We start from the raw sequence: 14,156 nt of genomic DNA, 5'->3' as shown, positions 1-14,156 counted from the left end.
CAGAATGGACAAACCAAAGTAAGTTCCGATAATATAAATCAGCATCAGTTAAACACTTTATGTAATAGAAACATTATTCGAAGCTTCCCTAGTACCCAGATTATTTTATTTCGGCTTGTCTTGGATATTTACATTGCTTTAAATATGATGTTTAGCGGTAAATTTTCTGAAATGAAATGATTATTTTTGAACTCTTGATTTATTTTGGATCTAGCAAATGCATCTTTATGTTTTGAGGGCATATAGTTATATAGACTTCCCAGTATATGCATAGGTAATACAAATGATAGCATGTCATATTTGAGAGAGGAAAATACACTGAAAAACATGCCATTTTTTTAGTTTTTTTCTCCTGAAAATTATTCCGATTTTAGTCCAAATAATTATGACGTCTTGAAAGGCTATTATAATTTTTTTCTTTGACGCCTTACATCGACCTTCTCCAACTGAATATATGAGTTTGGCGTTATGACGTCGATGTAAGGCGTCAAAGAAAAAAATTATAATAGCCTTTCAAGACGTCATAATTATTTGGACTATTCCGATTTATGCAATTCTGCGAACAACAAATATCATTTATTCTCCTTTAAAAAACACGCACAATGTCTTCATGTACAGTTTTATTGATTTAAGTCCTAAGCAATTGACATGGTTTGATAAAATAAAAATAAACAACTTTAGCACCATCTAATAATACACCTTATCACTATTTGTCCGCCATTACTGGATATCACACAGGTTCCCGTAAAATGTTGACGTCATAAAACAAAATGTCTGACGCCACAATGGAAAAGTGATTGTTGTATGCGTCAAAAGTTCAAGCGGCCGGGTCAGCCGGGATTAGCGATAAGGTGTATACTAGAGGCCACTCATTAAAACTTTTTGAAAAACAGTGTAAGACCAGTGGAATAACCTGTCAGATTTAACGGTGACGACAAAGACTGAATAATTTTAAGTCTGCATTAAATGGCGAAAATTGGAACCTATATAAATTCATATGTTCGTGTTATTAGTGTTTCAGCTGTGCACACCTAAATAAGTATTTTTTGATAAGTTTAATATATTATATATAAATATATTATTATGAGATGAGAAATCATATACGACAATCCAAGATGAGGGGTCAGTAGAAGCCTTTGACTTATGTAACGACCCGAAGATAAAGGTATAAAGGTATTAACAAATCTGTGGCGGATACAAAACTTTTTTTTATAATGGAGGACCTTTAACTGACCTAAGGTGAGGGGCTGGGCCCGTGTCCATTGTGCTTCAGTGATTCCCTATATAATCAACCATTTTCTCTCCTGGATCAGCCTATGTACTAAGTGCATGAGTTTCCTGACAAAATGTCCACTTCCATCCTCCAGTAATAGAGCACTAGTAGAACAGTCTGGCGGATCCAGAAATTTTCATAAGTTGGGGCCTATTGGCTGCCTAAGAGGGGGACTGATCTCGTCACGCTTCAGTTATTCCCTATATAAGCAACCAATTTTTTTTTCTCAAAAGAGAGGGCCATGTAAAACCAGGAATGTTTGTCCATTCTCCCCAAAAATTGGTCCCCCCAATTCATGCCAAAATTTCCACTTCCAACCAGGGATAGAGCAGTAGAACAGTGACAGTCGGTCTCACTAATTAGCGACAAGAAGAATTTTAGCGTCAAGAAGCGACAAGAAAAATAATATTAGCGACAAGAAAACATTTTTTTTTATTAAAATTACTTATTCCAAATAATTATTAAAAGAATATGCAAAAGAAAACAATTTTAACGACAGGAAAGTTAATATTGATAGAAAAAAAATGAAACTTAGATCTAATTCAGTTGCTACATTTATTTACATGATATTTTATTAGGTATAACAGCAAGTATTATGTTTACCCTGTCGTATTATGGTATTACTTTTACTTGTGTTTTAGAACAATAATATATTTGTCTTATAATTTGTTTTTAAAACTATATTTGTACAATATATAATAAACTTGCAAAATGCATTTTTTGTGCATCATTGTCCAGAAAATACATACACAAATTATGAAATACAAAGAACTGAAATCAAACAAGAGGAAAACATAATTAAAATGTGAATAGTTTTCATCATTTTATTTAGTGTATTGCCTCATTTAATGATATTTATCATGTTTATGCATATTGATTAAAGAAATTGATGACAATCTTGAGTTTTCAACAGGTGTTCACTATTTACAATGATTGTATATTCTGGCGTGTGTAATTGTATAGTCTGACGCGTGTACAAAGTTGAAGGTGTTAATTGGATGTTATTGTAGCAATAAAACAAGGGACACGCGCCTCGTTAATCTCATTTGATGTTCTACTTTGTGTATTACCTTTAATAGGATGAAGCCACAGCTAACGTTGGTCCTATCAGGAAAAATTAATTGTACAGTTAGAAAGGAAATAATATTTCATGTTTTTGTTTCAATAAATCCTTCAAAGGGAAGGTGACAAATCTTTGTTTTTATTTTCATTTTATAGCGTGTACTTTATTTTCATTTTATAGCGTGTACATTTCCTGTCAGTGTGTATATGTCTCTGCTCTTACAAATGTTTAATTTCTTTATCTATCAATATAATAATAAAAACTACACAATCCCTTCCTCGCAAATTTTTAATTTCTTCATCTATCAACATGCACGATCAATAGAATTATCAATTTATTTCTGCCCGTAAATTAAAAATGACTAAATGCATAGTTTTTTTAATTTAATAAAAAAAAATGTTTTCTTGTCGCTAAATAGCTTCTTGTCGCTAAAATTATTCTTCTTGACGCTTCTTGTCGCTAATTAGTGAGACCTGTGACAGTGTAAAACCAGGAATCCGTGTCCGTTCTCCCAAATAAACTTGTTCCTGCCAATTCACATTCGTCCCCTTTCACTCTTGCACCCTGCATGTTCACACCCAAAGTCTTTTTACTCCCTACATATTTGTTTTCTTCAAACATTTGTCTAATCTAACTTTATCTGGCCTCCTGTCTATTCGAGAGTCAATTGCAATAACACTTTAATAGAGTTGGACTCATAACCAGGAAGAAGAAAATGCTACTTTTTTAAATTTTTTAAAACTCTACATGACATACATGTACTAAGCCAAGCATGGAATTGTACATACACAATCATATACATTTTTATTTTTAAATTACAAACGAAAGTGAATCAACGCCTGGTGAATCTGTAGTACGATAGTCCCAAAAGTTGTGACTGACATGACTTAGTGATCAAACAAGCTGATAGATACATATAAAGACAACACGACTCAACAGCAATGATACCTTTACTACATGTAGTGTGGCAGTGAAATAACAGCGATTGCAATATTGTTGATACATATAATTTTGATAAATCAATGTGAGCTTCTATAGATCTGTATTGCTACTCTTTATTTGTTTATATTTCAGACATGTCAGATAAAATCATGGAAATTTTAATCTCAAGGTTGTACTTATAATGTCAGACATTGATGTGGAAGGTTTGGATGATGAAATTATAGTTGTTACAGAATCACCCGAGCGGCACATTGATATTGACGTGGAGGCAGTGACAGACGAAGAATTATTTCCAGATTCCGAGGTTGTTCAATTAAAATTATTTAAGATTAAGACAAGCAATGTTTTATAACATCTTGTAATGTACCTAATATCAAAATTGTCCTATTTTAAGAATTATGACAAACAATCCAAAACTGAGGATGAATATATCAAACTACTACTTAATAGCAAGTGTAGAAAAATCACTTCGATTAATATCATCATTTGAATTAAGGAAAAATGTCCTTATAAATGAGTAATATGAACAGTTTGAAGCTATAACATACAATATACCTATGTCGGTAGTCTATTCTTACAAATTAACCTATATATATTGATATATTTATAACTGCACATTTCATTGTTCGAAATGTGCCCAATGATATGCTATGTAGTATTGTTTAATTGCTGCATCATTACTATTACTATAAACTAGTTACCAATTATTGTTATTGAGTTTTTGCCAATAAAATATTTGTATTTGTATTTTATCATTTATTTTATTGGAATTTGTTTTGCCATTATATGTGCATAGCTGAAATGGTAAAATATTCTTCCTAGACAAAATACTTATAGCCAATCAGAGGATGTGTTACATTCAAAATGGAATTATTAATCAATAATTATTGTTGTATTTTAGGGAGAAGACAATGATTCGGATGTCAGTATCGTGTCAGAGGTCAACGTAGAGGACAGTGATGATGAAGATGTAGAAGTAGACGTAGACACACTTCCAAATCATGTAATTGATCAGTTTATAATCTATGATAGAAATCTACTATTTTGCCCTCGTCATTTCGCCCAAAATTGTATGGCAAGTTTATGATGGTAAACAAGTAACAACTTTATTTCAATGTTGAGGTATTTTCAACTTATGTTGATGTTTGAAATCAAGAAAAATAAGACTGTTTAGGTACATGTTGAAGTTAATGCCATTATATTGAAAGGCAAACCTGAATGGCTCTCAGATTTTCTTAAAGGCTGCTATGAAATCATCTCTTGGGAGTCCTTGGCCTATGTCCCAGAATAATGCAATTGGGAGGACTCATAAATACTTTTAAGCTGCAAAAAAAATATTATTAAAGAGCTAAAATCATTAGCATATACATATTGAGAGACAAATCATAACTGATTCATGGGCAACAATAAATTATTATTTCCTAGTCCTACATCTGAATTTTTTCTTTATCATTAATCATGTTAATATAATGTGGATGAATATTCTAATATTCTAACACATTGGAGACCACCAAAACTTGATCTGGGATTAAATCATTTAAAAAAAATTGTAAAACCAGCTGGTACGTAAGGTGTTCATTATATTTTCTTTTTACAAGTGTTCTGAAATTTTTCAAACTAAAAATCGCCGGAAAGGTGGAATTGAACCACTCTGACGCTAATCAGCTACAGGTTTGAAGCCTGCACCCCAGACCACTGAGGTTCATTCCGGCAATGGTAGTGGTTACTTAAATATTCATATACCCACAAATTTTCTGAGTTTCATCAACAAAGCTTTAACATATTTAAATATTATTAGAATAAAGTTTGCAAATATTTTATGATTTTATTGTGTAACAGTATAGATTGATAACTATGTCTTGGGAATGTTAAAGCAATTTCATTCAATAAAGGCTTATTTTGTAAATTAATGAAATCTCTACTTTATGGGGGAAATGGCTTTTTTCACAAATATTTAAAAAAAATCTAGAGTTATTTCCCTTGATGGAAATGACATAAACTGATAAAGTGGTCTGAGACCACCATTGTCGTCCCTTGATTTTCGTTGTTCACAAATATAGTCCCTAATGTTGACAGTGGGCTACTTGCCATTAATTTGTATACCCCTTCCAAATTTATTTCTCCTTGTTTAATGCCTCAAATTGCAAGAAGGGGGATGAAATTACACTTTAAAAAAAATTTGGGTCCAGAATTTTAAAGGAAAGTAGTGATTTGGTCCAGCTGAAAAAGGTTGAAAATTAGCACTTCGGAAGCTGTCAAAAGATTTCAAGATGCCCTAAACATACAATTGTCCATATTTTGAGTTAGAGACGATGAAGTTTTCTATAATTTTGATATAATTTGTCCCAAAAGTAGTACAACACACTGTAAAAGTTTCTTTGAGAAAGCGCAGGTGGGATTTTTTTTATTTTCATTTATGTTCTAAACATGCTAAAAGAAATGCACTAAGAGGTGAAATCTGTAAATATAGAATTTGTACTTTGGCAACTTCCCTAAATGATTTGATGGTGTCAACTTGTCAAATAGCATGAAACTAAAGGATTTAAACTTTTATTTTATAGAATTTCTGCAAAAACGACCAATTTTGGCATTTTATGGTCAAAATAGGCATTTTATAACTTTTTCAATATTGATGTATAAATGGCATCCTGACTTTCTATCTGACAGGTTTTCATGTGTCAATATTTGTGTTTCTATGCCTTATCTACTTCTTTTACTTATTTATGAACTCTGAATCTACAGAAAAGAAGATTATCTCAGACAAAATGTGCAAAATGTGTTGTATAAATGACCCTTGTCTAACGCCTTGTTTGGATGAAGTCAATAGTGGGGAGCTTGGTACATAAAATTTGATGTCCATGATAAAGACCTCACTAAATTTGCATCAAATGCACTTTACAGTGTCTATTGTACATGTTCCATTTCACATAATATCTTTCTTTTCTTCTGTAGGATGGCAAGTGGTTTAAATATAAGCCTGTTGAGAATAAATTGTATGCAAGTTTTTCCCTAAAAAGGCAAAAATCTTTGTATCAGACCATACTGTTAGTAAGAAAAGTTTATTGCAAGAGTCTTTTTGTGCTCAGATTTGTTGTATCATGTCACATGAGTATAGAAATGATAAAAAAGACACAAATTTTTATTTCTTATAGCCTCAATATGCATTTTTTAATGTAAATATGTGGCACGGCCTAAATTGACCCTAAATTTTTTCCAGTCTTACTTGGCCTAAGACCCTTTAAAACTAATATGATATGTTATTTGTAACTTTTCTTTCAATTTAAAGTACTTTCAATACATATGTAAGGATTATTTATAACCAAAAAGCTTCACAAATTTAAAATTGCTGGAAAATATTACATCTTCATGTAAGGCCCCACTTCATTGAAAAACCTCAATTTTTAGGTGCAGGCTCATATAAATTTGACTTTTGAATAATTATGCCAAGTCGGATGAATCAAATGAGTACTCTATTGCTTTAAGTACATTATAAGTTATATATTAAGGCATTTAAAAAGTATTTTGTTGCAACACTGTGCAATATTTTAATTTTTTAAGCCCCAAATGTTGATAGTTGAAATTTTTCAATTTTAACGTCAAAATTTTACACGCAAAGATGAGTATAGAACTTAACTTAATGTCTATAATGTACATCCTATTGTCATGAAACTTTGCAAGCAGTGTTATAATTCATTAAGCTTTGGTCATACCAAGTTTTTTTAAGATTTGTCAACTCTTTCTACCCTATTAGGTCCGAGACCACCATTGTCGTCCCTTTATTTTCGTTGTTCACAAATATAGTCCCTAATGTTGACAGTGGGTTACTTGCCATTAATTTGTATACCCCTTCCAAATTTATTTCTCCATCTTTAATGCCTCAAATTGCAAGTAGGGGGATGAAATTACACTTTAAAAAAAATTTGGGTCCAGAATTTTAAAGGAAAGTTGTGATTTGGTCCAGCTGAAAAAGGTTGAAAATTAGCACTTCGGAAGCTGTCAAAAGATTTCAAGATGCCCTAAACATACAATTGTCCATATTTTGAGTTAGAGACGATGAAGTTTTCTATAATTTTGATATAATTTGTCCCAAAAGTAGTACAACACACTGTAAAAGTTTCTTTGAGAAAGCGCAGGTGGGATTTTTTTTATTTTCATTTATGTTCTAAAAGAAATGCACCACGAAATTAGATATTTTTTGTAAATAAGTTCAGTTATTACAACATTGTATATTTTTGGTACATTTACTATAAATCATATTTCTTTTCCAACTTATTATCTTTATTTTATTGCAGGCAGGAATATAATGCGTAATTGATCCAATTACATGTAGATGAATAATTTTGATTGATAAAGTGTATTAGAAAAACGAAATGACATTAGTTTGATTATGAGAATTGTCAATTTTGAAGGACAATGGGGATGTAGGATAAGTCCTGATCTTGAAACTCATAGGCGTCTCATAATATTATATTATATATATATAGTATTATAAGCTTTTTGTAAGAAGTTATATATTTTAACCTCTGAAAACAAGATAACTAGGTGCTTCCTCATCTTTTGAATTTGTTTTTTCTAGCTTGCCATAAAAGTAGTAGAAACTAGACAGAGGGATCCTAAAAATATATTTTAACATCAATTGCTTATTCCTATCTTCTTAAAAATTAAGAAATAATTGATGCAAGCTATACTTTATTGTAGTCTTAACATGGGTAGGCATTATATTTGTGATTATTTTTGCCCGAGCAATAGTGATAAAATAAAATTTTAAAGAGGCAAACGGCTGGCACTGTGAGTTTTCAGATGGAGGAGTTTGAACAGCCAGCATGAACACCTGTCGTATCTAGGTCAAATATGTTAATTTTGGAATGCAACACATTACAGTCATAAAAAATGAATTAGTAACATCATGTGCACCATTTAAGAGTTTTAAAGTTCAGGAAATATATTAAGTGCATGATATTTTGATAAAATTCATTGTTCTGAAGAATATACGCATGTGCAAACAAGTTTTATTGGATTTAGGGTATAGGTTTGTTCACAAAGCGAAAGAAGCACATCATATAAGAATCAAAAGGTAATTTCCAGGGTAAATTTCATATCCCCCTCCCATATTTAATAAGTGAACCTGGGGAAAAGTTAAACATCATTAATAAGTTAATATCAAACAATGAGTTTAACTTTTGATTGATATGGGGGTTTTTTTTTTTCAGGAAGAAAACCAACAAGTGCTGCCATCTGTTGGAGCAGCTACAGTTGTGGATTCAGGAGCTCAATCATCCAGGTCAACATTACCGGGTGTTATTACCCTGCCACCACAAATGGCACAAATGCAGAGACTTCTGTTGAATCCATCACTAACATCACCATCCAATCAAATGCTGTCACAACAATGGATTCTGTCCACAACATCACCATGCAGCCCATTACAACATCTTCATCAAACTCTTTATCTACAATATTATCATCTTCTTCATCCAATCAACCATCAACATCTGTTGCCATGGAAACATCAGGTAATGGTGTTCCTCATTCTTCACCTCATCAACCATCAACATCTCCTACACCAGTTGCCATGGGAACAACTGGTAGTGGTGTTCCCATCTCTTCACCTAATCAGCCATCAACATCATCTGCTACATCTGTTGCCACGGAAACAACAGGAAATGGTGGTCCTAGCTTAGAAGCACCTTCAGCACTGTCAACAGTATTATCTTCTGTATCAGCCACCAATGCTGTGCAGGTTATTCAGGGACATACAGATTCACCTAGAGATTTCAGGTCACCAAAACGACGGAGGATAATGACGCCAGAGAAAACTGGTGGTGGTGAACCAGAGAACGAAGGCAATGTATGATCAATTTATAATTTAAAGCCATTTACAACTTGAAGTATTCAATCTCATTTATCATTCCAGATGAAGACAATAGAGAAAGTCTGCCAGCAGTAAATAGATATATTTAATTTGAACATGTTAAATTTGAAATAAGAAACAAATCTTTGTTCTTTAAGACATGTACATGTTGAATATGATATGTCAATAAGACAGTAATCCAAAGCAACAAAATACCAAAAGAAATTTAGAGAGAAAGACAAAAGTTTTAGTTCTTGTCTTTATATCATCATTATACTAAAAGAATAAGAACTGTGCTATAATTTCCAATGAGACAACAAGTAGTATATGTACAGATAGCTTGACGCTGTAAAAAGTAAAAATTGTAAAGGAAATCAAATATATATATATATATATATCTGATGATGAGGTTGTTGATATAGAAAAAACATGAAAACAAACACAAAGTGCTATTTATATATTTATTCTATTCTAATAGTGTATTTGCAATAAATTTCATAATTGTGTACATTTGTTTCAGTGCTGTCCTATATGTTTTGAAGAATGGACAAGTTCTGGTAATCACAGATTAGCTTCATTAAAATGTGGACATCTATTTGGTCAACATGGTCAAAGGTAATAAATACACTCATCATCACTTTAAACCAGATTGTTATAATTTCTTGTAATATTTTTTTCATGCATTTTACTTTTGTAAATACAAATAAAAAAGATCAAGGAGGGGGTCTGATCCAGGATCCCGCTTATTGTTTAGTGAGAATACTGTTTCCTGCTTCTTGTTGCTATTATAGTGCATGTGATTTCCCTGTCCTACTGGACTTCCTTTTCCTTTGTCTTCTTAATTATTTGACTTTTACATGTCATGCTTTAAAAAAATGGCCAATCCTGCGTCATGCATAGACCCCATTAAGACCCACCAAGGAGACAGCAATGCAATTATAAAAATAACTGAAAGAGGATGTGGACAGGAAAACTGGAAATATCAGGAAGTTTCATTGTCTTGCCTTTGAATGAGGAAATTTAAAAAGGAGAAAAAATGGTTAGGTAAACCAGGTTTAACCCCACTACTTTTTGTGTCTGAACCAAGTCAGGTATTCTAGTCCATATGTTGTTGATCTTAGTATGTCAATTATTATTTTTTTAAGTTGTTGATGGGTAATTTTGTCATAGGTCATGTAGGTACTGTCAATTATGTTTGATGATTCCAGTTATCCCTTTTATGGATTTAAGAAATAAAATTTCAGTAGATACATACAATACTTTTAATTTTTTTACATAAAAATCTGAATTTTGTTTTAAAAATATTTTATCAATGCTGACAGTCAGTAAAATGTAATTTATTTTTAGTTGTATAGATAAATGGTTGAAAGGTCAGGGAGGAAAGTGCCCTCAGTGTAATTCTAAAGCTAAAAGACAAGATATACGAGTGCTGTATGCTAAATGTTAAAAGGTAAGGTAAAAATATAATAATGTTCAGTACAGTCAAACCTGTATTAAGCAGTCACTTTTAAGAAGTATTAAAAGTGACAGCTAAAGAGGGGTGACCTGTTAAAGGAGGTTCCAAAAAATATGATTCTGATGTGACATGTGACCAGGATCAGGGCAAACTAATCTATTGTTTTTGTCCTTGCGGGCAGTAAAAAAATTCAGTAACATGTTAATATTCGTTCAAAATAAGTATGTGACATGGTTTTCAATAAAATCTGAAAGGTTGAAACAATGGGAATTCTCAAATGTGATCTTGGCTGCAAACCGGTTTCGATTTTAATTTTAACTTTGATATTGACAACATAAACTAGGTGACCGCCTTAGACAGATGACGGCTGAATCGGGTTAAGAGTATACAGAGAAAATGTTTGGAAGGGTCTCACTTTGAAAGTGATTGTTGGAGGCAGGTGACATTATGTGATTAAAAGCTAAACTAAATGATAGTATTGCAAAATAAAATACAGGAAGATAGCTTTTAGAAAATGCTTTGAGAATATCAAAAGAAAAGATAGGGTCACTGTACACTTTTCCAAGCTAAGATATAAAACAGAAAAATTTCATGAAGATTCCATCAGGAAATGCACTATTTCTGAACCTTCTCTTAAAATGCCAATTTAAAAAAAAATTAGAAGTCAGCAAATAATCTAGGCTTGTAACAATATTAATATTTATAAGTTTAAATCTAATTTATTCTTTAAATGAAAATTTACATTAGTTATCTGCATTCCTCATCAAATTTTGCTAATTTAATTAAAAATCTGGACCTAAGATTCTCTGTTATTTAAAATCCAAGATGGTGAAAGACACTAACACTACCTTGATCCAAGTAGGGGCGGGGCATTCATTACTTTACATCAACATCCTGTTGTTTGTTTGGTTTGGTTTTTTTTGCTTTTATGCAATTTTCCTAAATATTTAGGTTGTAGATACTACAGAGAGGGACAGAGCTCTTCAGGATTTAGAGAAAGAAAAAGAGGGCAGGAGGAGAAGTGAAATGGAGGCTGCACAAATAAGAATGCAGTATCAGATGACTGTCGGAGACAATAACAAGCTAGGGACAGAGATTGCAAAGTTACGAGAACAACTACAAAATGTCAGATAAAGTTTTGATAGAGGCTTATACATCTTAATATAAATATAAGGAGATGTGGTATAATTGCAAAAGAGACAACGAAACAATAACAAAATGTTAGAATGTCAGTTTCAGTTTTGATAGAGATTTGCTGATAATTTACTTATCTTAATATAAATATGTGGTATGACTGACAATAAGACAACTCTTCACCAGATACCAGTGATGTAAAAGTAAGCAACAATAGGTCATTGTACTGCCTTATTCTAAAGCAAAACCATATTGCATAGCAAACTAAAAAAGTCCAGAAATGACAAATGTAAAACAATTTAACAAGAAAACTTGCATCCCGTTTTAGTTCTAAACAATAAATGGAAAACAAATATGACATACAGCAACAAGTGGCAACCACTGAATTAATTTTCATTTGTTCTAGGTTCTGGGTTCTGTTCCTTCAAGTTTATATATAGGTACCTTCAATTCACCTTTTCAGATTCTAAAGGACTATGGGTAATTTCATTGTTCATACACCAAAATGAAAATAACGTTACGTCATTGGTTGAATTTCTATTGTTTATCACGTTTTAAACCAATCACAAAGTTTTGGTGTATGCTTTTCAAAATATAACCCAGAATACATTAGATTCTGAAACGGCAAATTACTTCAGGCCAGGAAATTTTCGTTTGACAATGTGAAAATCTTGAAAATCTTTACAAATTCCTCTAAATAAGTAAATTGTTTTGAATTTTTCTGTTTTATTTTTGCTGTTCTGTCTTAGATCACCTGGGTCTATGCACATCTCCAGTCCAAAAATGTGGACTAGAACTGAATTTAGAAAAATTGTTATTTTTGAAAATCATGAACATGATGAAAATGAAACATATTATTTTGGAAAAACATGAAAATAAGACACATTTTATTATTTTAAAATACACATATTATTTTTATTTACAGATCGCAGCCATCACAGATGTCTATAAATTCATCGCAGTCAAACATTTTAGAAAATCCTACCTCTACACAGAGTGATGGACAGTTTATCTTGGACAAAACAATCAAAATATGGGATGTGAGTTAAAAACATGTTTAGCTTGTTTTCTTATGTATACTTGTCCTTTTACAAAAAGGAATAAGTCTTAAAAGTTGCTATGGTTTCTATTTTACAAGGGCCTTGATGGACGAGTGGTCAGAATAGTTAACTACTGTATCACTAGCAAGTCTACACTGAGATTGTGAGTTTGAACCCCACATATTTTGAGGATGCTTTTGGGTCCAATCTTAATTGACTAGGATTATCAGCTGTCCTGCCAAATTGTGGTGGTTCTCAGGAAACTCTGGCTTTCTTTACAAAACTGAAAAGATCATTTGTTCTTCAACTATTCAATGACATAAATTATATGCAAAATCAACTTTGTTTTTATTATATGAATGACTAAATTTCTATTCTCTGAACAATGTGTCGTACTGTTTCAACTGGCTCTTAATATCATTATTGGAAGTCCACTTATAAAAAAGTGGTTGAACATTGGAATAATTGTAAACATTTGGTTGTTATGATCATGAAAAATCGTTTGCAGTTTGTTGAAACCGACCAAAGTATCTAGAAAGATCCAGAGGCTCTGAATTATTACTGCGTTTTTATTAGAAAAAAATGATTATCATTGATGCAAGGAAATACTAGACTTCTTTTTCTGGTTCATTCTGTAAAGTTTTGCTTAAGTTGAAAAAATCTTCACCTGATTTTTAATATATGAAAAATTGGATAGATATCTTTCGGAAATCGATATAAATAATTACTGGATAAAATTGTTAACTAGGAAACAAGAAAAACTTCCTCATATTTAATATTTGTAAAAATATAGAAACTATTTAACTTGGTTGAAAAAATCCATATATCTGTTAAATTATATTTCATGTCAATAAACATTTGCAAAGTATGAATATCAGGTGAAAATCGTATTGCAGCATACAAGCTTTGCATGTAGATGGATAATGAATACCCTTCAAGTTTCATTTTAACACTTTTTTATAAGTTATTTAAGAAATAATTGATGCCAGCTATACTTTATTGTAGTTTTAACATGGGTAGGCATTTTATTCGTGATTATTTTTGCCAGAGCGATAGCGAGGGCTAAAATAACACGAATATAATGCCTACCCATGTTAAAACTACAATAAAGTATAGCTGGCATCAATTATTTCGATTCTGATTAGGACAATTACGGTAATTTCTATGTTCGCTGTGTATAAGTGTAGAGTATTTGTGTAGGCTCTTCCATCAACCTTCCTGTCGATTTTTATCCAACTAGTTCAAACCAGTTTAATTTCGCAAAGTTGTATTTCTAAAATTCAAAAATGAAACAGAAATAAACAAATTAATTTATTAACTAAAACAATATTTGTGTCCCAATATAACAGAACAAATATATTACAACAGTCTTTTCCTTTGAGGTCAATTTCTGACAC

The 14,156-nt window shown here is 31.7% G+C and overlaps 2 protein-coding genes and 1 non-coding gene across 3 annotated transcripts in view; 2 read left to right on the top strand and 1 right to left on the bottom strand.

Annotated features, from left to right (window-relative positions):
* LOC139482234 (uncharacterized) overlaps positions 1-14,156 on the top strand; it is a 398,699-nt gene that overhangs the window by 211,195 nt on the left and 173,348 nt on the right. The window lies entirely within an intron of this gene.
* Positions 120-12,768, top strand: LOC139482527 (E3 ubiquitin-protein ligase rfwd3.S-like). The gene is made up of 10 exons (XM_071266439.1): positions 120-274; positions 3,420-3,582; positions 4,180-4,281; positions 8,489-8,599; positions 8,698-9,126; positions 9,650-9,744; positions 10,477-10,555; positions 11,537-11,710; positions 12,126-12,199; positions 12,645-12,768. Exons 2-10 carry the CDS (start codon positions 3,460-3,462, stop codon positions 12,766-12,768), a joined length of 1,311 nt encoding a protein of 436 aa, XP_071122540.1. The 5' UTR covers positions 120-274; positions 3,420-3,459.
* Positions 4,904-4,990, bottom strand: Trnastop-uca (transfer RNA opal suppressor (anticodon UCA)). Its single transcript has one exon. It is a non-coding gene; the product is annotated as a tRNA-Sec (tRNA).

Source organism: Mytilus edulis, chromosome 7 (genome assembly GCF_963676685.1).
Source record: "Mytilus edulis chromosome 7, xbMytEdul2.2, whole genome shotgun sequence".
In the NCBI taxonomy this organism is placed as follows: Eukaryota; Metazoa; Mollusca; class Bivalvia; order Mytilida; family Mytilidae; genus Mytilus; species Mytilus edulis.
This window is presented reverse-complemented; position numbering and strand designations above follow the sequence as displayed.

Bases quoted from the DNA above. Each gene is read 5' to 3' on its own strand.
- LOC139482527 (XM_071266439.1), top strand. From the start codon at position 3,460: ATGTCAGACATTGATGTGGAAGGTTTGGATGATGAAATTATAGTTGTT. The intron at 9,127-9,649 runs GTATGATCAATT...CATTTGTTTCAG, and splicing joins AACCAGAGAACGAAGGCAAT to TGCTGTCCTATATGTTTTGA. The intron at 9,745-10,476 runs GTAATAAATACA...ATTTATTTTTAG, and splicing joins TTTGGTCAACATGGTCAAAG to TTGTATAGATAAATGGTTGA.